Source organism: Eulemur rufifrons, chromosome 3 (assembly GCF_041146395.1).
Source record: "Eulemur rufifrons isolate Redbay chromosome 3, OSU_ERuf_1, whole genome shotgun sequence".
Classification (NCBI taxonomy): domain Eukaryota; kingdom Metazoa; phylum Chordata; class Mammalia; order Primates; family Lemuridae; genus Eulemur; species Eulemur rufifrons.
The window spans coordinates 80,603,421-80,628,359 of NC_090985.1; the positions used below are offsets into that span (position 1 = coordinate 80,603,421).

General features: G+C 36.1%; 1 protein-coding gene across 1 annotated transcript; it reads right to left on the minus strand.

Moving 5' to 3' along the window:
• Positions 1-1,834: 1,834 nt before the first annotated feature.
• Positions 1,835-23,646, minus strand: PI15 (peptidase inhibitor 15). The gene is made up of 5 exons (XM_069466343.1): positions 23,374-23,646; positions 6,714-6,832; positions 5,572-5,704; positions 5,341-5,456; positions 1,835-1,970 (listed from the first exon to the last, which is right to left on the minus strand). Exons 1-5 carry the CDS (start codon positions 23,644-23,646, stop codon positions 1,835-1,837), a joined length of 777 nt encoding a protein of 258 aa, XP_069322444.1.
• Positions 23,647-24,939: the final 1,293 nt, after the last annotated feature.

Sequence of the window (24,939 nt, forward strand, 5' to 3'; positions counted from 1 at the left end):
TCTCCCAGTTAGATGGATTCAGCTAACTATCTGTCATCTTTCAAAGCATCCACCCCAAGAAACTACAAATGTATATGGAATTTTAAACAAGTAGCTTTCTTCTGTTATCTGCACTCTGGAACTAATCACTCTGGAATGAACTAAACGTGGTTCTGTAGTTCTACGGAAGGATAACCTAACCTGAATAACACACACACACACACACACACACACACACACATATTTGAAATGTAATGTGTTAAGTGACTTGTCATATTTTCCTCTCTGAAAAAGATTTCATGATAAGGAAATGTTGCGTTTCCAGATCATGAGTGACATTTTCATAGAGACTTTGATTTGATTTCCATAATCAAACTCAATGAAGAACTGAAAAATTTTTCTTCTACAGAAACATAGAAATAAAGCTTGGTAGTCAGTCCTTAGAAAAGCATCTGAAGAGGGCTACTTTAAAAAAATCTTAACTATATGTGGTGTACACAGAGAATCTTTAATATGGTATTTAATGACCCAAGATGATAAGTAGATTGATTCTCACCAAATAGTGACAGGCAAAACGACGAAGAGCTAGGGTTGTCCTCAGCACCCCCTACCTCTCTGGAGTCCATCGTCTCCTGCCGACAGGCCTCCAGATGTACCAGGCCCTCAAAATAGGTCCTTCTGAAGCTCTCCACCTGGTCTTTTTTGTGCAATTAACCCTATTTCTGTGACTTTTCATACCTGTCCTCCCAATTTTTTTTTTCTCTTAGACTTCATCAGTTTTCAGAGGGTCTTGCCTTCTACTTTCCAAAGTCACAGTCCCAGAAATCTCTAGGTGTTTGTTAATTCTTCCCTTCCCCTTCTTGTTCCAAGTACTATAGCTAAATCTTCATGAGAATCAGAAGCCTTACATAATATACAGCTTGGTTTTTTCCACCTATGGGTGAATAATGTTCTGTTCACTTCCTCAAAACTACATGAAAATCAACTTGTTAAAAAATAATTTTACAGAAAAGTCACTAGGCTGCATTATTTCCTGAATATTTTTGTGAGCTTCTTGAGGGCAGGAACCATATCTAATTATCTTTGCATTATCAGAATATAACTAGCAGAGCGCCTCCTGTGTAGTAAGCACTCAACACATGACTGCTGCTTCAATAAAATGAGATTAAGGAAAACATTTGATTTGAAAATTTACATAAGTTGAGTATATACTTTGGGGGACCCAAATAAAATAAAATATCTCCAGAATGAACTCCATGGCTGCTTAATTAAATTATTATTTCCAGATGTCACTGGGTGAGTGTTATTTTACAAACTATCATTTTATAGGTATTACAGAAATGGGTGCTAAAAATGTCTGACCACCTTACATATCCTTTAGAATAGTTAACTCTTCTAAAGTGAGGTGGTCAGACAATTGGCATTTGAATCATATTATTATCTATGAATTACATCACACATGTTTGTGTATGTGTGTGTTTATATATACACACACATACATATGTGTGTGTATATATATACACATACACATTACAGGTCAAATATAGATTTTATTCCTTAAGAACATAATAATGTATTTCCTCTGGAATACAAGTTTTGGAATTGGATGCATCAACTATATTATCACTACATATATAATATTTTAATTTAGGGTTAGACATAAGAAAATAGAAATGAATGTTTTGAATATCTCAAAGGATTAAACAAACATACTGGACAAACACTAATTTATACAAATGAATACTGAAAGGAAAACAAGATTATCATAAAATATGTATAATATGTGCAAAATTCAATATATATACATGCCTATGATTTCCAGAAATCATTCTATTTCCTGGAGTAAAAGCTAAGCTTATTTAAACCAGTATAGGTAGTTTGACGTTACTCCTGGAAAACACAGATTGTCAGTACAAGATCCCCCATAACTTGGAGGACAAGATGAACATGGTACTCCTACTTTATATGGTGCTTCTCCAATCCAATTGCCCCTGGAGGGGAAAAAAAAAAGACAGCATTAGTACTACCCACTCATTTAAAAAATGTAGCTTGTCCTTAAGCACATGTGAATTCACCTTTTATGAGAAGTTATTTTAGAAAGGCACTGAAAATTATATCTGCTTCTTATTTCAGTAGTAACTTATTCTATATATCTTGTTTTTTAAATACTTTCTCTCTAAGTTAATATTATCTTAATTTATAGATAAGAAGTGAGGACCTGCAACGCATAATGACACCATGAATCATGGGATGCCAAGCTTATTCCACTCATCTCTCTCCTCCTATAGCAGCTTTCCAGAGCACATAGTCGGGCCATATTCCCTCTAACTTACTCCCTTTAAACTCATGCTAATGCTCGTCTAAGGATGGTAACAACACAAAACAAACAAAAAAAAAACCTTTAGTATTTTCTGGGAGGCTTAAAAATGATGAAATGAGTGAGAAGTTATCATATACATAAAAATTAAGTTACAAATGTTCATAAGATTTGTTTTTAAAATTATAAAATATTTTAGATTCCCAATATTCATAAAATAAGGAGATACAGAAAATTTTGTATGTGATATTATGGTATAAATTAATATACCATTATTCTCACAGAGAATATTGGCTCACAGAGACAATTAAAGATTATTCCAAAACCTTTTTTTGATATATAAATTTATAGCTACTAATTTTCTAGTTAATGATAGTAGTTTTTTGATCATGCTGAACACATTTAACTAAATTGCTTCGTGTTGTCAATATTTTTCTTTGACTGTATTGGTGGCCATGATCATAATAATAAACCGAATTTGCCATTTAGGATAGTTAAAAACAGCCATGATCCCTCACTGTTATTTAGCTCTCTTAATTGTAAAGAAGGTAATAAATATATTTTCAGTAGCTTGGTGATTAGTAACTAGAGTACTAAGCAATAGCAACGTAGACAGTAATGTGAAGGAAAGTGGTCAGGAGAAAATTTGGTTATCAATGGTAAACAGTCAGGGTTGAAGACAAGAGTTAGGGGCTAAAATGTGAAGCAGGTGACCCTCTTCTTTAAGATCTAAATAAAACCAAAGAGTGACTCATCAAGTGTATCTACAGGATAAAGAATCTTGCTAAATCAGTCAGTTAAAAATCCAGACTTCTATCTATAAACTATCTATACAGGAAAATTTACCTAAAAAATGAAAAACTTCCTAATTAACTATTCATATTACAAAGTAACATGGGATTTTAAGGCTGCCCACCTGTATTTAATTTATGCTATACTCCACCCATAAGCTTCCTCCAGCATAATTTTGATGACATCACCTGCTTGCTCAGAAATGTTTACGGAGGCCCATTATCTTATGAGTGTACCTCACTCTTTTATCCTAATCCTATATTTATAATCTTATTTCCATCTATATATTTACCCAAAGCTATAAAAGGATATGGACCTAGCCTATGCTACCTTAATTTCATATTTTTTTCTATTTATTTTACATAACTTTTTTTTTTTTTTTTTTTTTTTGTTGAGACAGAGTGTCGCTTTGTTGCCCAGGCTAGAGTGAGTGCCGTGGCGTCAGCTTAGCTCACAGCAACCTCAAACTCCTGGGCTTAAGCGATCCTACTGCCTCAGCCTCCCGAGTAGCTGGGACTACAGGCATGCGCCACTATGCCCGGCTAATTTTTTCTATATAGATTTTTAGGTGTCCATATAATGTCTTTCTATTTTTAGTAGAGACGGGGTCTCGCTCAGGCTGGTCTCGAACTCCTGACCTTGAGCAATCCACCCGCCTCGGCCTCCCAGAGTGCTAGGATTACAGGCGTGAGCCACCGCGCCCGGCCTATTTTACATAACTTTTTGAAATTATGGGGCAAATGGTTTTTTGTAACAGAAACTTAGACTTTTATTATATGTAAAATTATTGCATATTATATTTTAAACTTTTACATAAATCACAGATTTTATTGAATAGAGAATGATATATTCAACAGTAAATCAGTTGTTTTATTTTTGTCCTATTCTATCTAATTAAATTTTCTCTCTCTTTTCTCTCTCTCCTCCCTCTCTTTGTTTTCCACTAAAAAAGTTAGACTGAGATAACTTCATACTAGCATTGGAAGAATTATGTTCAGCTACCAGTCAGGATTTTAAAACCTTCTTCTTTACTTAGGTTCCAGAAAAACAGTTATTTCTGACGTATAGCATGTTAATGCAATATCTTAATCTATTGGACCTATGAACTGATAATTTGTCTCATCAATAATAGAAAATTCCAACCATTGGCTGAAAACAGAATAGTTAAATGAATGAAACAAAAATCTCTTTGATCATTTGGGTACTACTTGGTTTATATGTCAGGGAGAAAGGATAAAGGCTTAATAGGGAAATACAAAGTGTGAAACTAAAATTATCAAACAATTGCACAATTTTAATGCTTTTTTAATAATGCAGACATAGTCTACCTTCTAAACCTTCCCATTCTAATAATTATGAAGAGGGGATCATAGGGAAAATCAGTATTTTTCTAACTTTGTAAAAACACTGCCACTGGCATACTACCATATAAATGAGTAATGCAGTTATTTGTGAAACATTTTCTCATTCCCTCCCCATGTTGGAATAGCTGGAGAAAAACTTTGTTTGGGACTTACTTTGGAAGACACCAAGAGTGTCATAAATCGTTTGCACATTTTAGTATTTATTCCAAATGGGAATGGAATCGTGTATAAATATTGGAACATTTTATCTTCTAAAGAGTTATTGTTATCAAAAAGGCATGTGATCTAATGTTGGTAAATGTTTATTTATCCTCACATTATAAAAAATGTTCACAAATACCACCTTATTTTAAAATATTTCATAAATTTGTATAATACATTTTATGTATGCCCTAGGATGAAATTACTTTATTTTTAAAATCTAAAATATAAGAGAAGGAAGAAGGAATTCATACCCAATGGTTTGCTTTTCTAGTGAAAATGGTAAGCCAACATTCTAGTACTGATATATGAGAATATTGTGTTGTTGATAAATTCCTTGGAAGATTCCTTTTCAATGCCTTTCATATAGCTATTAAAAGACTGTGAAGAACAGTGTTTATTTTACCATTACTGTGACTAAAAAAAGATGGTAAGGAGTATTTAGTGAGTCCCAGTGTTTCAAATTGTTTTGCCTACAATTTTAGCCTAGATTCCTCGTCCTTGTGAAAAGAAAACTTTCAGCTAATCATTTTTCAGGAATATTGGAATGACAATGAATTTGAGAATTAGAGGCCATTATAGCTAAGTCTTACTCATATTTTTTTTTACCTGTCAAAAATGCCTATCAGTCTGGAGAATTTAACATCATTAAAGTACCCAGGAAATGGAATCCAACCTGGTACTTACTTCGGGGCATAGTTGCAAACCAAGTAAACTGCACGTTGCCACACAGATCCCCACACGTTCATGTTTTGGCAAGTATGAATTGCGCATCCTATCCGATTGGAAGTGGCCCAAACCATCTGTGAAAATAAACCAATATATTGAAGTCAGAGCTGAGATAATGCATGTCCACCAAAATAGTAAGAACATTTTTTTAAAGTATGAATCAAAAATTAACAAGGAAATTATAATAACCTGTGTATAATGTGTGCACATGGGACCAAAACATCTCATGGGACATCTGGGGTTGCAGTCTTGGGGATATGGAAAAGCATAATCTTTCACTTCATCATACCATGGCTTGACCAACTGGAGAATAGAGCGATATCTAGATATCAAGAAAAACAAACAAAAGAACTTAGAGTAGAGCAGTAGTAATATATAGTGGACTCATATTAAATTGTAAATTAATTGTTCTTTTTTCAGATTATTCATGATTATTCAAGAGCATACGTACTCCTTACAAATACCATCACCACCCACTAGAGTCCTCTGATCCTCCAAGCAGGGCTAAGCAAGAAAATGGCCAGGACTAGACCAAGTGATTATGCATTTGTCTATGTACGTGTCTGGTCATTTCAAAACAAGAAAATGCAAATATATCAGGAATCTTCAATATCTTATTTAATCCATGTTAAAAATTTCCTCCATCAGAATTTCATAAGCTATTCAGAATTAGAACATAAAGGTAGTCATAATACTAAAACTCAGTGCATTTTTTCCTTAAGTATGAATGAGTTTAATTTTAATAATAGCACTCCTGATTGTCCTTCCCTATATGGAAGAGAATGGGTCTTCAGAATGTTGGATAATGACATTCCACAGTGGTAGAACAATTATCCTATCAATGAGAATAGCCTTTCCCATAATTGCACACACCTGCATGCCCCTGTGTGTTTGTACATATATGTAAATGCATACATTTTATAATTAATTTACATGTTTATACACAGGTGTATGCAATGATGAGCAGTTGCATACACACACACAAATAGCTTCTGCCACAGGCATGGGACTTTTTCCTGAGGTAGAGAAGATAGGATCCAGCACATGCTCGATCCTTTCTAAGATTCTGCAAAGTCAATGAAAAATCCAGGCTAAGGGAGGGTGTTCCAAAGGTGAAAGGGGAAACTGGTCTTATTAGGCTCTTTTAACTAATTGAATAATTCTTGAAGACATCTTAAATACTCATTGATGAAGCATCAATCAGTACCTGACACATAGTGAGCACTCAATAAATATTTGCTGATATTACATGAAATTGGTGTCATTCCATCTTGGAGTCCATAATTAATAAAGTCATGAGGATGAACTGCATCAGTGAAACTACTTCCTACCTTCCAGTTCGTACAGATAGATTTTGGCCCAAAAATCTCAGTAAGAAAGAAGGTCCATGGTCCCAAATGCAAGTAGCCGCCCAAGCCTCTGCAGATTTTGCAAGATTTTCATCCCAAACCTGTAGGGGTAAAAATCTTCAGCTTTAGTGGGTTTGCTAGAAACAAACAAAAAGTAAGGGATAATAATAGTGGCACTATTTCCTAGAGTTCCTTCAATTCTGGTGCCTGAGACTATTTTAACTAAAAGAAAAGCATATTCAGAACACTGTACTCAAAGTTCTATAATGCAATATGGTTATACTAAAAAAAAAATTATTTACAGTGTCATCTGGATCCAACATCCAGATAAATCAGTTTTTGTAAAGAATTGGTTATCCAAAATACTATAACTAATTGTAACTTGGGAACATCTCGTACTGATCACTGAAATTTGAATCCAACAACTAATCTAGGATCAGTTGGTGATCCTAGAGGTCATTTCCACAGCAACAAGAAGACATGCTATTATATATTTTTAAAAAATGATCAAACTCATTCAAATTGATTTAACAAAATTAACAATTTCTAATATTATATTGCAACTTTTAAAGGTCAAACTGTTTTATTCTATAATAAATCCCATGATCCTTCAAATTTTTATCATTTGCATCTTTAATAGTAATAGTAATATGATAATTTACATTTTAGTTGATATGAACTGCAAGCAAACTATGATAAAAATAACTTGACAATGCTATATAAGGTGTTATAAAAATATGGTACATTTTGGTTCAATTAAATACGTTTAGAAAACAATAACTATTGTTCTTGAAAAACATAGCTAATTTTTTCATATCCATAATGTAGTCCCATATTTTGTAGTTATGTTGTTTGAGGCTGTAGGAACTTTTTTTTTAATCAAGTTCTTTAACCCTCTCCTTCTACTCTTACAAAGTAGAGCCATTTTAATATCATTTAATTAATCTAATCAGTACCCCCCCAAATTGTCCAGCTAGTATCTCTGGCCAATAAGCAATGCAATAAGAAATGGAAGGCAGCCCAAAAATTTCTTGGGACTATACCTTTAGACTTGTGAGATGACATTTCTTCTGATGCCCACTGCAGGGGTACTCAGAAGGCCTTGTGCCTTTTCTGTCTCTTTGTCCCCAAGCAGGACTCACACTGACTTTCTAGAGAGGGGAAGGTCTGGCTTGAATAGGGAGTGCTAAAATTTGGGGATCACAAAGTATCCTCTAGTAAAGTTGAGATCCGCATTTGTTATCTCTGTCTTCCTTCACTGATTACAACTCTCAGGGAAAGATGTAGGTGAGGCATCCCCTTAATCTCCAGTGATATTTAAATTTATTAACATGATGAGGTCTTTGAGGTTTCAAAATAATAAAACATGATAACTTCAATAACTATAGGAACTACATCAAGGGATATTAATTAATGGATAAAAATATACAGTTTGATAGAAGAAATATGACCTAGTGTTTGATAGATCAGTGGAGTAACTATAATTTACAATAATATATTGTATATTTCAAAATAGTTATAAGAAAATAATTCAGATGTTTCTAGCATAAAGTGATAAAGCATAAATTTAAAGTGATAGGTATCTCAGCTACACTGATTTAATCTTTACAAATTATGAGTGTATTAAATTATCACATGTACCCCCCAAGTATGCACATACATTATGTATCAATAAAAAGTTTTAAAAATTAAGATATAAAAAATTACTATAGGAAATTTCAACAAAAAATATAGACTCTGTAAGGACCTATGATTTTATTCTTTCCTGCCCAGAGTTCTAAATTGTAATGAATGTTGCCAGTGTAATTGTGTGAAAAAATTTAACGACTTACAAAAGTTCATGGAATAAAGTTGTAAATTGTATTTGACTTGATTTATAAATTTTGAATGCCCAGTGGGCAATCTACCTGATGAATTTCTCTAAGCATCTCTGAGAATACATCTGTGGTATTTATTTTAAATGATTTTAATATCAAAACCAACAGAAGAAAGAAGGGCACAGGTGTGCAATTATTTCTATGGAATGTGTAGTAAATATGCAACATATTGTTATCTTTTGTTGGAAAAACTAAACACCTGATATTTATTTTTTGTTTTTATTCAACCAGATTCAACATTCTGTCTTTCTAGTTTTCATCCCTCTAAATAGAAAAGGTATTTTCACAGATAATTTGCTTGTAACATTTAAAATCTTGCCTCCTAAGAATGAGGCAAAAATTGAGAATATTATGCATGGATATGCAAAAAGATTTCTAGAACCCACTAGAAGTTAGATATTATGATTAAATTAGATAATTTACAAAGTAAAAATGGATCAAAATGGTGTCAGACATGCATACACTTATAAGGTTGCCCTCTGCCCCATATGATTTTCTTCCATTCATTGTTCTTAAGACCCATTTAGTTGGTCAACTCATGCATTGATTGATTTGGCCTTGGACTAAAATATTCTCCATGAGCTATTCTTCTTATAAATAAAGTTAGAGATAGCTTGACCTAGTTAGAGTAACTTGTCTGTTAAGCATAAGAAACTGAAACCACATAGTCAGACTAAGACATGAGAGATACCCAGAATTTAAGCCGATGTCATTTAAATATCTAAGAGTTGTGATGCCAGGAGATAGAAACAAGATGGAAAAATGTAGGGTTCTCATCAAGTTCAGGTATCTTTAAAGCTTGAGCTGAAGACATAGAAAATCGAGTCAAAGAATGTTGCTGCATGGGCAAAGGTTGCTGACTTTCATAAATAGAAGAATTTGATGATATGAATCCAACCTAGATACGAGGTTGTTTTATCAAATGGTTCCCTAAGTTTTGGAATCTACAACATAGTGGTAGCCAGAATCATGAAGCACACTGACATCTGAAGTTTCCTTCTTAAATTCCTGCCAGTATGTCTGGCCAATAAACAATCCAATAAGAAATGGAAGGCAACTCCCAAATTACTTGGGACTATACCTTTAAACTTATGAGACAACATTTTTTTTCCCTTAGGTAGGTAAGATCTTTTAACTCCAAATATAAAAATTAAGTGTAGAAGTGTTTAAAACGATCAAATTTAAGGTTTAAAAAGATAGGTTTTTTTGGCTAAGGACTCTGTGCTTATTTGATATTACTAATATTTGTAATGGTTAAGAGAATGTGGCCTACTACAGTAACATGTTAGTCATATTTTCAATAAAAAAATATATATTTGAGTAATTACTTGAATTCATGATTTCAAGTTGAAAACCATAAGAAAATCTATTAAAGTTTTAAAACAATATCGCAAAATTTAAAAGAACTTAAGAGTTACTGTATTTCTTAGAATTATGACTTATTTAATATAAGGAAAATATTATAATGAATAAATCAATTAAAATACTGAAAAAGAAAATTGAATACATTAAAACTATAAATGCAGTTAACAAAATTTAATTTGTAAGTGGTAACAAACATTAAATAAATGTGACTGACAAAACTTGCTATGTTTATGAAGAGAACAAAAAGATTCATAAATTGAATCTAAAAATTTAGGGAAGGAACAAGAATATTAATTTTGAAAATTAATATGACATTTGAAAAATCTATTCTGCATGTAGAAACCATCTTCAAAGTCATAAAATGCTAAAATAAAAATATCACACCTTGAATTTTTGGAGACAGATTTACAAATTGGTTATTGTCACAGATGCTATGATAGCAATGGCATTGGAGACAGTATGACATGTCTTATAGACACTTATTTTCCTGGATAATTATGTGGTTACTTCTCATATATTTAGATAGATTTAAAGGCATTTTACACAGAGAAGCTTTTGTTTTTTATGTACTTTAGCTAGGTCTATTTGATCTTTTTCTTAGTCAGACTGGGAAAAGAGCTTTACAGAAGTGAGAAATGGCCATTAAAAAAATTAAGAGATGCCAAAATTATTTCCCCTGAAGGCAGCCAAAAGCTTCAAAACACTTCCTGGGCATGATTGTGGTTCTGTTTTAAAATTGGTAGGTTTATCCTCATTAGATAGAAATGCTTGTGAAATGGCCAGTAAAGGAAACAAAATGGAATATACAAGAACCCATGTTAAACCAGCCAGGAGGGCAGCACTGAGCCTTGGTTAGGCTGCATAGGGCAGAGGAAGAGAAAGGACTTTCATAGGAAAATGTTGGGGTACTGATTAGATTGATTAAATGATATTAAAATGGTTCTACTTTATAAGAATAGAAGGAAAGGGTTAAAGGAACTAGATTTAAAAAAATTCCTCCAGCCTCAAACAACATAACTACAAAATATGAGACTACATTATATATATAAAAAAAATTTTAAAAAATCCTCAGAATTTTTTAAATGTTTGAAAGAAGATAATGAAGACTTTCCTTAGATAAGATCAGAACTATTTTTCATGTAGTTTTCTTTATCTATAAAGATATGATGTAAGGTACACTTTTTTAGGGGCTCTAAACTGAATCATTGCCAAAATCATGAATATCTTAAAAACAAACACATTTTTAAAAGCCCTCTCTTGAGCCCTTTTCCTATTCCAACTTCAATGCCATTCTTCTCCTTCCTTTTACAAAAGAGTTCCTTGAGAGAGGAAATTTCCAGTTTTTCTTCTCCGTTCTCTCTTGAGCCCACCTCAGGCAGGTTTTCCGCCCCATCCCACTCCACCCAGTTGCTTTCTCTGAGGTCATCAAAGGTCATTTCCTGGTCATCACCTTACTTGGTTGGTCCATCAGCAGTTTTTGGCATTTCTGACCACTTGCTCCTCCTGGACACGCTTCTAACCCTTCATTCCATGACTCCACACTTGCCTTGTTTTTCTCTGGCTGCTGCTGATTCCTCCTCATCTCCCAAACAGCCTCCCCCCACCCCCAACTTCCTTTTTTGTGTCTTCTCTGTTTTATTTACATTCCCAGCCCGGCCTCAGTAACCTCAGCCAGTCTTATGGATTGAAATATCACTTATATGTTGATGGTGTTATTCCGAATTATATCTCTCGGCTGAATTCCAGACTAATTTATTCACCTACCTACTTTAAACCTCTACTTCACATGTCCAAAATTAAGCTCCAGACATTCGCAACCTTACCCTACCCATCCAAATCAGCTGCTCCTGTAGTCTTCCTCCTACCAGCGAATGAAAATGCCCTTCCTCTAGTTCAGGGGTTAGCTAACTGTGGCAAGTGGGCCACATCTGTCCCATTGCCTGTGACATACTGTTTACAGCTGTTTCCCTGCTGCAAAGGCGGAGTTAAGTAGTTGCAACACAGACCATAAGGCCTGAAAAGCTGAACATATTTACTGTCTGGTCCTTTACAGAAAACGTTTACTGACTGCTTTTCTTTTTGCTCTACTAGGCCAAAATTCTAGTAGAGTTTTCTTTACTCTTTTTTTCATAATCTGTATCTGCTCAATCAGATCTGGTTGACCCTACTTTCAAAATACTGTATATTCAGAAGATAGCCACTGACCACCACCTTGATCAATGCCACCGTCATTTGTTATCTGGATTATTGAAAGAGACTCTTAAATGAGGGAATGGTCAATACAGCCTTACTGTATAAATTAATGAAGGAATAGATAGAATAAAAGTAGTGATAATTTTTTAAAAATACACTGTTGAGTAGGAAATCAAGGCAAGAAATTTCCAATGCTTTGACTCTATGCAAAGTTAAATGTGCACTGGAAAACTGTACTTCAGTCAAGTGCTTTGAAACAGCAAGATTCTCTATAATATAATCAAACTCAAATGATGGGCTTGGGAGGATGGTCTGGTAATGAAAGTATAGGGTATGAGATGACATGTGGCAACTATGGCTTGACTTCTGGACAGTTATATTAAGAAGAAGGAGAGAGACTCTCCCTACCGGAAGAGCCTACTCCTCTCCAACCCATTGCTGACAAGTAGAAAGCAGGCCCTAGACCTTACCACTCCTGGGGATAATCTAGAAACCCTGATGTATGTGTGAAATCTATCAACTGTCACCTTTTGGCAAATAATTTTTACACATGTAAAACTCTGTACTTCAGCACTATGCACAGCAAACTAAACATGTCTATTGAGAGTTATGACCTCTGCTGTAAATTTTCACAGTTATGCTTACACAGATGACCTTTCTTCCCTCTTAATATCCATGGACAGTGGCAGCAAGTAATGACTCTGGAGCCATCTTTGCCCCAAACTCTCTTACAAACGAATTTACCAAATAGTGACTGCTGCTTTGTCTTCAACAATTACAAATGCAAGAAATGCAAATTTCCCTATTAACCAATACAACCCTAGGCAATTCATTCATTTAGTTAGCCAGTAAATGAATATTTATTGAGAGGAACTGGGTACTTTGAATTAAACAGCAGGACTGACAATGACTCTACCTTAAAGTTTCAGGGGCAGACCGACAATAAATGCTACCAAACAAATAAGTAAATAATTGCAAATTATGTTACATTATACAAGTACCTTATTTTATATACAGATGCATCTATAATGTATATAATACATGATATAAAGAAGCTCCAAAGAGTCATGTGCTACTTAAAAATTTTGCTTCTTTTGAAGTTTTCTTAGTCAATCAAGCACATTCCCAGTGAGGGTCATTCCGTGTTGCAGATGGCTGTAGCTTTCCCATCGTGTCCACATAGTTTCTAAAAGTAGGAGCTGAATGAATTGCCCAGTGAAATTAAGTGATAATATGGAAATTATACCTGTAATAACTCTTTTTGTTTGTTTGTTTTAACCTATTCTTTCAGTATATAATCTTTTGACAAATGTGTAAATATTTGAGTCACATGATATTTTCTTCAACTCAGTTTTGGGTCCTGAACCATGACCTTAAAGCACATTTTAGAGTTCTCATCAGGGAAATAACTCCAGAATCTCCCGGGGAACTTTTGAGAAGGCAGGTGTCTAGCCCAATCCTGGACCTATTACATCAAACTTGCAGGGTTGGAGACTTTTAATCTGTACTTGGCAAAGTGGTTCTGTGCTCAGGGGAATTCTAAATGGCTTTATTAACAGGGATATCAGATGCAACATGTGGGGGAAATATTTATGTAACTTCTTGAAAATCCAAATCTTCAAAAAGAAAAAAAAATTTTTTTAAAGTAAGGCAATCCCTTTCCATTATTGCAACATCAAATCTGCATTTAAAATACACCTACAATACCTACAAATCAGCAGGAGAATATGCCCGCTGAATCTGCCAAGCTAACTTTAGGATGTGTCCACAGATGGAGAGTAATTGGAGAGTAATTTGTCATCCCTGCTCTGCACTGGTCAGGTGACATAAATTCCAGGCATCTTGCTGTCAGAAGAATACACACATGTTGGAACCCAGCCACAGAGGACAACCTCTGAGGGTCACTCCTTGCTCAGAGCCACAGGGCTTCCAGTTCCCAAGGTGATCTAATTGGCACTGTTCATGTGTGCCTATGTAGAGTGAGGGGTGGGCGGAGAGGGCCTTGATTTTCCATTTTCCAAATGACACAACTTTAAGAAATTAGAACTCAAGTATCTTTGTGCAGCCTCCCCTGAGTTGGCAACACTGTGGATGGGAGAGATGATATGTGTTTAACACAACCAGCTGGAGGCTGAGAAAGGGTTTAGTGACTGGGAGTCAAAAGGTCAATGACATAGATGTTTTCTTACCTCTTACTATCCATTCTAAGACTTGACACTATCATAAAGCAGAGGTTTTATGTACAGTTTCCAAGGGTAGAAAAGAGCACAGGGAGAAAGATTTGGTTCCACATGAAGAAATTCTTTCTAATGCTCAGTGTTGTCCTCAGATGAAATGCACATAAGGAAATTCTCCACCCACAGGCTCAAGGGCAGCAGAGATGGACACATGAAGGGGAGCACATAATGTACTGTCCTTTAAAACATGGGCTTGTTGTCAGAACCGCATTCTTATCATTTTGATTTACTTGCTTTGTGACCTTGGGGATATTAATTATGCCCTCCAGACTTTGGATTCCCTATCTCTAAAGGAGGAAAATTGTCCCGATCTTTCGAGACCTGTGAGGGGTGGGGAAACAGCTACTCATGAGTAGTTAGCACGGCTCTAGCACAGCAAGGGTGTACTTAATGACAACTATTAGTACTGTCAGGGATTTGGGGATGTGGGTGGAGTCAGTGAACTAGAAAGTTTCCTAAAATGGGAAGCAGTGAGGTGCATTTTTGATCACATTATCTGGCTGCCTGAATTTAAGAGACATACGGTGTTAGCCTCCACTAAGCCGGCAATCAGATAAAGTGAAAACGGATGAACCCTGAAGCAACTAAATAGTCAGAAATAGAATTGTGAGGAGAAAATAAGGAGCTTATTTACAGACAGTGGAAGCTAAAAGTCAGAGAAAAGTTTAGAAGTTTTCAAACTTATTAATTCCCCTCCTTAGAGCCCTCTCTAACATATGTTTTATCTTTAAATTTTCAGACCGTTCATTGACGGATTCTGGCAGTACTCCCTCCTTTCAGAGAAATATAATACCCACCAGCTATCATTTAATACTGGAGTTGTGAGCCAGGAAGACATTTTCATGTGGGGTTAATTTTTCTTCACCAACTCAAAGTTACAGTGTTCTAAGAACTGATGTCTAGATTGTTAAGCTATTCTGTGATACACGTGCAAATCCCATATCTTGCCATTGCCCACTTGGTCAGAAGAATTCAAATGCCTTTCCGCCTACCTACTGCCTGCTGAAAACATGATCTCCCTGGAATGCAGAGACAGATTTGGTAGAATGTTCATATTTAACTAAATTATTAAATGTGAATTTGATGCACTTTCTAGTAGGAAAAAATAGTGTGCCCTTAAGTAACATTTTTGAACTGTTTTAATTTGGAGTATGTGGTGTGAAATTTTAAGAGGTTTTATGAAAAGTTCAGTCTAAAAACACAACTTTTTGGGCATCTTTCCATATTCGTGTAAAAAAAACAAAAGAAATGCTTGCTACCTGGCCTGGGGTGCTATGGATAATGTAAACTGGAAGCATTCAAATCTCATCCATCCAAACCTCAGAACAAGATGTATTTTATGCCACATATTTTTCTTGATCATTTAAAAACTGTTAGTTTTTATCTTCCTTGCTCCCTCCCACCCAATTCTTCAGAAATTCTCATAGACAAGCAAACATGTCAAGTTCATAACTACTTAATGGCCACTGGCTGGTTATCAAATGTTTTCCAGACATGCTAAATCCATACAGCAGACTAGCCAGACTAGTCAACTTCTATTCTTTTGAAATCCTTCGATTAGTTTCCAAGAACACCTTATTCTGAGTGTGTCAGGAGGACTAGGTCGGCCTGGTGCTACTTAGGGTCCTGAAACAGATTTTGGATTGGTGATGGCTATGTCTCAGCACTTATTCTCCCAAAAAAAAAAAAAAAAAAGAAAAGTTACATTTTCTTGCAAAAATGCTTGAGTAGATTCCCAGACATAAAATCATCCATCCATGCTGTCTCTATGACACTACTCTACCTCTATTATGCCACGTGGTCCATTTTGACTACCAAAGGATATTCCCATCCAAAATTCTTTGTAGTAGAAGAATGTTCCCTCCCACACTCCAGCTACTCTTTTCAACCCACATAGATGTGTGCCCTGGGTGATAAACCTGCAGCCTCTTAAAGGCTTCCTGAATTCTACTCTTTATTTTGGGTTTTCTAACTCAGAGAAACTTAATTGTCCCTGCAAGAAATGCAGGCATCTCCTTGACTTGACATCATATAAATCCTCATTTGACTTCAGCATAAAAATCACTCACTCCTCCCACTGATTTGCACCTTAAATATTCACAGCTCTAATTCCCTTCGTCACATCCCCATCGCCTTAAAATTAGCTGAGGTTTCAATTCTCTTCCACCCAGACCATCCTAACGGCCTCCTTACTGCATCCCTCCTTTACCCTGCCTCCCCCTCCAACACCTTCCTCACCCTCTGGCCAGAACCACCTTTCTGAAAGGCAAATGTGATTACATAACTTCCCTGCTTAAAATCTTCAATGACTCCCCTTGATCTTAGAATAACATTCATACAAGTTTCTGGATGCCTTCTTCCACTTCATCAAATATCACTCTTTCTTTTATACCCTAAATCCAAGCCACATGGAAGTTTTATCTGTGCTTTAGTGTATGTACAATGTACCTTCTTAGAACACCCTCCTGTACCTACTATACAGTCCCATTTTCCTTAACTCCCTCTTATATAACTTGTATTCATTTTTCATATTTAACATTTAAAATCATTCCTTCTGGAACATTTCCCTGCCCTCCTACCCCCAGTCCAAGTCTGGGCTAGGTCTTCCCATGTGATCCCAAAGCACCTGATTTATTCTACCTCGGCCCTCAGCACGCTGCCTTGCCCACTGTTCACAGTACTCGCCATCGAGTCCCTCACCACAGCGCCAGGCACGTGAATAAACACTGTGGAATGAGTGATTGGATAATGAACAGCTCTTGCCCACCAGAGCACCACAGTCACACCCTCTAGCCAAAAAAAGTTAAAAGACCTCATTCAGTTGTTCCACAAATAATTAGCATTCTCTGTGGGACAAATCTGATGCTAGGTTGTATAAATACCCAGCAGGAACAAAATAAAATTATTTTTCTATACCACTGTATGTAGTCAAATATCAATTGCCACCAAAAAGCAGTGTTGAACACTAGGAAATATGGTCACCATATATATGGCCTCCCTGTGATTGATAGCATTTCTACCTGCCACCTGATGGTGAGGTTTTGGGTCATACTGTGTTAATGTTTTTACATTTGCACTTTTTAGAACATGTATGGAAAATGGTAAGAAACAAAACGTTCTTACCCTCAGCTGGCCCCATATGTGGAGAGCTGAACAAAAGGCAAGAACCTTCAAGGTCACTACCTTCTTCATTCAAAGACAAGTAATCCTAAGCAGCATGCATGCCCCCTGGAAGAAAATTCCTACGAAGTGTGCCCAGTCTTTATTTGAAGCCAAGACACTAAAGAGGTTCCACATCCAGGAGAGCAGGAATGCAGAGTTCTGAACGTGCTGGAGAAAAGTCCTGCTGTCAGCAGCTGTTCTCAGTGCACTGCTTACTGACAGCGGCTCCCAGGAGGCCTTCCAGTGGTCACGAAAGCATTCACTGAAGAGGTTTAGATTAGACACATCAAATTTCTCATGTTTATAACAAGAAAATTGAGTTATCCTTCCCAAATGAGAGGAAACATGCCATCTGGGACAATATATGGCTGCTTTAGAGTATGTATATATGGGGACGCTCACTACAAGTGTTTATCCAACTACTGAATAAAGAAAACCAAAAAGTTTACATTCTCCGCCACATGAAGCCCAAATACACAAAATCAGCTTTTTCTTTATTCCTAAGTCATAAATTATTACTCCGGGCAAGTGGTTTATTGGCACTTTCCAAGGATGGATTAATCTGTTCTCCATTCATTCATTCAAGTCATGTTTTCTGTTACGTTACTAGCCGGGCCGTGAGTTGGTAACCAGGATTTTTTCTCTTTTCCAGAAAAGTATACAAAGGCTTATTCCTTTAGCTCTGCAAATAATATTTGCAGCACTAAATCCATGCATAAATAAAATAGGCCATGATTACCAATATAGCTATTTTTGTTTTCTTGAAAGTGCATTACTCATTGTCTTTCAGTTTTAAGGTGATCGGTTCATTCCCGTCATCATCTGTGCTGTCTGTGCAGGCTGCTCTCTGTGCACACAGCTCAGTTCATGGCTCCTGCCCGTCCCTGTGTGTAGGTGCAGCTGCACTTCCTCCTTACTTTTGCCTGAAGGAATGACATTGCTGACTCAGTGGCCACCACCTCTCTGGCCACTTTCACTGCCAATACCAGCTCCATCAACTGCCAGGGTCATCCTTCTAAAACGCACCTCTGACCCTCCCTAGAACCTTCACAGTCCCCCTAATTGCTTTTGTATGAAGGAATCCTCAATATTTTCCCAAATGCCGCAAGCATGTGGCTAGAATATACTGGTTTTTTCTCTCCTAGTGATTTTGTTCGTGCATTGCTTTGCCTGCTGTAACAGCCAAACCTACTCTTCCTGAGCATAAAGCTCCTCCTCCAGGGAGCCTTTCATGATTTGCCAACCAGAGATTATTGCCTCCTTCTCTGACTCCTGCATGGTATTTCTCTGTCCTTCTTTTATGACATCAGTCTTATGCAGCAGTATATTGTACTGAATTATATGCTTAGTGGTTTTGTTTTTACTGTATTGTTTATACTTTAAAGACAAAGGCTTTTTTTTTTTTTATTTTGGATCTCTTCCTCTCACGGAGGAACCTCAAAGTTTTTAAAATTAACTTATTCAATTGACTTGAATTTAGAGAACATGCTACAAATTTTACTCTATGTGTGGGTCTTGCAATTTCATTCTTTTGGAGATAATTCTTATTCTAAGAAACTTATTGTGGTCTGTGGTTTAGAGTCATGGTTTAAGCTGCCTTTAGGAAGAATAAAAAACAGCTGGTGTCCAAGGAGCTCTGGAAATTAGTCAATAAATTAATTGTAGAACAGAAGCCAAGAGTAAAGAAGTTTCACTTGCATATTTTAAGTTCTGCCTATATTATTATTTCTGTGAAAAGATACTGTTTTAGAAAATTAAATATTTTGAATAATGTTTTGTTTTGTTTTGTTTTTACTAAAAGTATGGACAATACATCCAAAGAAAATACTATAGAACCAAAATATGAATGTCAGTACCCTGGTGTTCAAATTGCTTTTGCTTTATTTAGTCAAGTCTATACTATTTAATATAACCCAGTACTTAAGGAGGTTAAAATTAATCTGGAGGGATTTTTTTCTTTCAAGTGTGTGGGATAAAATATTATTCTAAACGATGAGAAAAACTTCTATTAAAATATTTATAATAATATCAAAATTGATGCTACTTATAACATACAACAATTCACAAGGATTTCAACTAAATTCAACAAATAATGGTTGATCATCATCTATGTACAAGAAATTGCCTAAGAAAATAAGAGACTCAAAGACAAATAAACATAGACTTAGCATTCTGAAAGTTCACATTTAGGAAGTTTGCAAGAAATGTACAAATAACCATAAATTAAGTGATGGGAGCCATATGACAGACATCAGGGGCTGCCCCAGTTCAAAAGGAGGAGAAATCACACATGGCTGTGGTAACAAGAAGCATTCTGATATCATAGACTTGAATGGTAGGATTATAAATGAAAGAATAAGTTAAGGAGGAGACTTTTCGGGGAGAGAAACTGGCATGGTCAAAGGCTCAGAGACTTGCAGATGAAAGGGATTAGAAATCAGGTTGATGCCATGAGAAGAAGCCCGTGCCAAAGGCCATCTTCTGGAGGCTCCCTTGGGTGACATCACTCACTGAGGAAGATAATTTGAAAACGTGGTTGATGACTCAGAGCACAAATAATTGTGCGGTTGTCATAGTGAGGGGTGTCCTATATTTTTGAGGTTCATAGAACAGGTGAGGAACAGCACTAGCTTTAAAATGCTCACAATCCAAACCAATGTTATACAAGTTAAACCGCAGGCAACAGATCTGTATTTTTCGCTTAGCCTAGAGAATTAAAGTCACTGACAAGTCCCTGCTCCAGCCTCCAAACCACCTGTTATATTGTACTTCTCTCCAAGTTCCTCTAGGTCTTCATGAGGGGTCCGGATTAACTATTTCCAGTGGCCAAATGATTCAAAAAGTCCTTCTAACTTATGATTTCACTAAAATGAGCACAGTTTTCTAAATGAACTAATCCATTTTCTCCTGCCTCCGGGCCTTTGTCCTGGCTCCTCACTCTGCCTCTGTCCCCTAGCCTGTGGGTGTGGCTCACTCTCTCCCCTCCCTCCAGGCCCTTCCCAGGGAGCTCTTCTCAGACACCTAGCAAATATCAAAACCTCACCACAGCCCTCCTCATGTTTCTTCATAACCTTATCACCTAACATCCTACGTAATTTATTTATTTGTCTGATTTATAATCTGGTCCCTCACCCAGGGGACCCAGGGTGTCTATGTTAGTCACTCATGTATTCACAGTACTCAAAATAGTGCCTAACATATAGTAAATGCTCAATAAATCTTAAATGAATAAATACATGTGTGAATGAAGTACATGCACAATATTTACATGAGTATTTGAAACAGTTCCTATTTTACTTTATAGAACTTACTGTTCTGACTATGGTTTCTCATGACTTTTAATGAATCAAGGAAGATTTATAAAGCATCTCCTATATAATCATCATTGTATCTAGTTGTTATAAATCATATATAGTGGTTTTGATATTTAGGAAGAAAATAAGAAGAAAGGAATAATAGAGTATGAATACTATAGGATTTAGCTGGTACCTTAAGGGAGGAAACAAAGATACTCTGACATGTTCAGGGGTTTCCCCCAATGGATCATTTGCTACATCTAGAAAATTCTACAATAAAACATGGGCTTTGGAATTTCACAGATATGAATTCTAATTCCAGCAATACCATTCATTATCCATACCTCATTCTCCTAGTCATTAACTTCTCTGGGTCTAAGTGATTTCATTTTTAAAATGAAGATCACAATCTTTACCTCATATGGAGAATGTGAACTATCAAATGAGATCATTTATGGAAACAATTAGTCAAGTCCTTGGCACGTAGGAGCAATTAAATAAATGCATGTGGAATGAATTAATTCTTGATAAGTGGGGAAAATATAACTAGAAAAACTTGGCTTTTCTTCAAGCTATTTCTGCTGTGTTGTACCCACCTATACCTTTACTCATGGTGGTCCCTCTGGCCTCAACATAATAAAGAGTGAATTGCATTATTTATTGATTAATTACTATGTATACTATTATTCCCATTTTGCAGAGAAGGAAATTGGGCTTAGTTAGATACATTAAGTAACTTACACAAGCCCACAAGGTAAGTGGCAGAGTTAGAATTTGGACCCAGATGAGCTCACCTCCAAAGCCGGCTCCATAGTCTTGGTCCTCATCTTAGTCTGCGGAGTGATATGATGGTTGCTAATTCCCTAAACTTGTGGTCGAGACATTATGGTTTTCTAAGCTCACATAGAGCCTTATGCATATTTCTTTCATAACTTACAGTAATTTTTTAAACTTGTTTCTCTTCTTTTTACATGTCTACACCACCTTCTAGAAACATCTCTTCTGTGTAACTCTTTCCATTTTTAGATCTTGAATGGGTTTTCACTGAACACCTTTCACAAGAAGTTCAAAGAAACCCATAAAAACTAATGCTTGTTGAACACATATTTAGCTATGGGCTCTAGTCTGATTATTCTACTCCTCAACTCATGCATTCATCACAATAACTCTGTGTAATAGATACTACCTTTATCTTCACATTAGAGATGATGAAAATGAAACGCAATGAGGCAATGAGTTCACACAGCTTATACTTCAGGACTAGGATTTGAACTCAAGCATTCAGATTCCAGAGCCCATGTTCTTGATCATGAGACTATATTGCCCCTCATACACCAGGACAGATTAGATCATTTCTTTTTTCATAAATCCTAGGAAAATGCATTTTTATGGAGTCTAAATTGTACTTCTAAAGGAAAAAGAAAAAAATTGTACTTCTATGAACTATGAAGTACAATTATTTGGTAAGTCTTCATTTTTTACATTATTTGGCAAGTCTTTATTTTTGCTCTGACACTGGCATTGGCAACTAGTCAAACTTAAAAAGCTCATTTGTATAAAATAGATTAATCTACAATCTTACAGAAATTTCAAATTTTAGTTCATCACCTATAAAATTGCTAGTGGTATCAGCTCCCCCCATGCCAGTTTAGAAACACCGTATTGGTGACCTTCATTGCCTTAAACAGGCTCCACGCTGTGACCTTGTAAGACGCTGGATTTTAAATTGTAACCTTGCATAAACTCAAAACCAAAAATAAACTTTAACAAGACTTTTTTTTTCAGTACCAACTCAATATTTTTTTTTACTTTCTAAGTAAAATGATTTAAACATAGTCTATTTTTAAGAGAGAGAGCAAAGAATGTGCTCACAGTAAGTTGGAACACTGTGCGAGTGCACTGGTTTCACTGTTATCTGAAGGACAAAGCATTAAATCACAAGGAGGGGAAAGCCAGCATGTTCTCTTAGAATACAAATAGATTAGCGTCAGTAAGAGCTCTGTCCAAGAAAGGGAAAAGACACCTACCCAGAGAATAAATCATGCACACGAAACCTACAATTTTAAGAAATATTTTCAAGAAATGTTTTAGCTGATGAATAAGACTACTAGATAAAGCACAGATTAAAAGTTCCAGTGAGTTTTTTTTTTAAAGTGGACCCTCCAAATTTGGTCAATGTACTCCACTTTTTATCTATGTTCCTTGTATAAGATACGATTCACCAGTGGTTTTGGAACTCACAGAAGAAAAGTCTATATAAATTCTCTCTCTGTGTGTCCTCTGTTTCTTTCTCTATGTCTGTCTCTCTCTCTCTCTCTCTCTCTCTCTCTTTCTCTCTCTAATTCTATGACAGTACTTAACATTATTAGGTATATAAGAACCTGGCCTAAGTCGAAATGTGTAAGAAACCCATATCCCCCGACATATAAACACTCGTGGTCCCTTCAGGTTTTTCTAACATACAATTTAAAGCGTTCTCACTCTGAACTCAAAGAAAAATATTTCTTCTTACCATATATTCCATGTTTGCTGCCGGTGGGAACACTTTGCCCCGAACTTGATTATGGTAATCAAGAATAGCGATCATGTCATTCTGCGAAATGTAGCGCTTCCGCCTGGCTTTGGGGATATCCGCAGAATCTAGTTGCGCTTTCAGAGCTGCTTCAATATCAGTGAAATTATTGGTTGGCGGGGATGAGTCAGTGGCATTGAGTAAGACGACGGTGCTTGCTTCACAGAGAAGGGAGAACAGGAGCGCACTGCTGACGGCAGAGATTGCTATCATTTTGAGGGGTGGAGAAGAAGAGGCCACCGAGTTTACTTTGCTTTAAAGCAGAAAGGTAGAGTTAGGGTCTATGAAAAAAAAATAGGGCCAGAGGGTATGAATTTACAAAGTTATCATTTGGGAGCATTGCTTGATTTGACTTTCTCCAAAAATCCACACAAATGTTGAATTCGAGCCTAGGAGATAGCCTATAGTATTCATTTTGTTTAGTGTTATGAGGCAGACCCCTAAGAGGAACTTTGTACAACTAGAGAAAAATAAACAGCATGACCACTAACCCTAAAATGAATGTGAACCATTTGCCCCAAATGCCTGAACCACAAAATGCATTACTGCATATTTATTTGCAGTGGAAAATCTTTAGGAACTGAAGTTCACCTTGACAGTGAAGAGGAAAGATGCATTACAGGTAACAACAGAGAATGTGCTGACAATGTCTCCCAGACATATAGGTACACCCAGTGATAGAATACATACAAAAAAAGTTATAGTAATCCAATCTCATTTCTTAAAAAAAAAATGTGAGCTACTTTAAAATCAATGCATGCAATATAAACTTGTTGAGCTAAAGAGCTTACCTCTGCACAATGCCAAAATGAATATATTGTTCTTCCAAAAATATAAAGTTCTTTGCTATGTTGTAGCATGAACTCTTGTAAGAGGAGTGTGTCTTATTACAAATTCTCAGAGAGCAAAACTCTGCAAGGTTTGAATGCTGCTGGCTACCGGAGCAGCTAACAGCTTTTATATGTCACAGTGTGCAACGTCCAGAAAGGGCAGTCTTTCTTAGGGTCTCTCTTAGCCAAAATCAAAGGGGAGGGGTTTTGGATAGAAAAAACAGCGATTGGGTGGCAACCTTTTTTATGTGGGTGGTGAGGAAATTGAGTCACACCCACAGCTTACAAAGTGCAAACCATAAAAGACAAACCCCCTTTTCTCTGGGCTTCCACCTTTTCTGAGTGGTTAATTTTTCTCATTTAATGTTTTCTAGTTCCTGGTTCCCATACAAAAGGAAGAAAGGGGGAAAAAAATAGACCGTGGGTGCTTGAAAACACAGACGGCTTAGTAATAAGCAGCACATTTTTTTTTTTTTTTGAGACAGTAAATGACATGTGAGCTAAAAAGAGCAAACTGATATTAAATCAAGAGATCAGCTCACATAGTTAATCTGGGTGGCCACAACTATGATTCGAGAGGGATGCCAGCCCATCAGCAGTAGCCAAACTATAGCATATGATATTAGGATAATAGATGCTCAAGTGGTTGTGCTCTGTCTCCATGTGGCTTTATTCC

Bases quoted from the DNA above. Each gene is read 5' to 3' on its own strand.
- PI15 (XM_069466343.1), bottom strand. From the start codon at position 23,646: ATGATAGCAATCTCTGCCGTCAGCAGTGCGCTCCTGTTCTCCCTTCTC. The intron at 6,833-23,373 runs GTAAGAAGAAAT...TTACCCCTACAG, and splicing joins CAGCAAACATGGAATATATG to GTTTGGGATGAAAATCTTGC. The intron at 1,971-5,340 runs GTAAGTACCAGG...TTTCCCCTCCAG, and splicing joins GTTTGCAACTATGCCCCGAA to GGGCAATTGGATTGGAGAAG.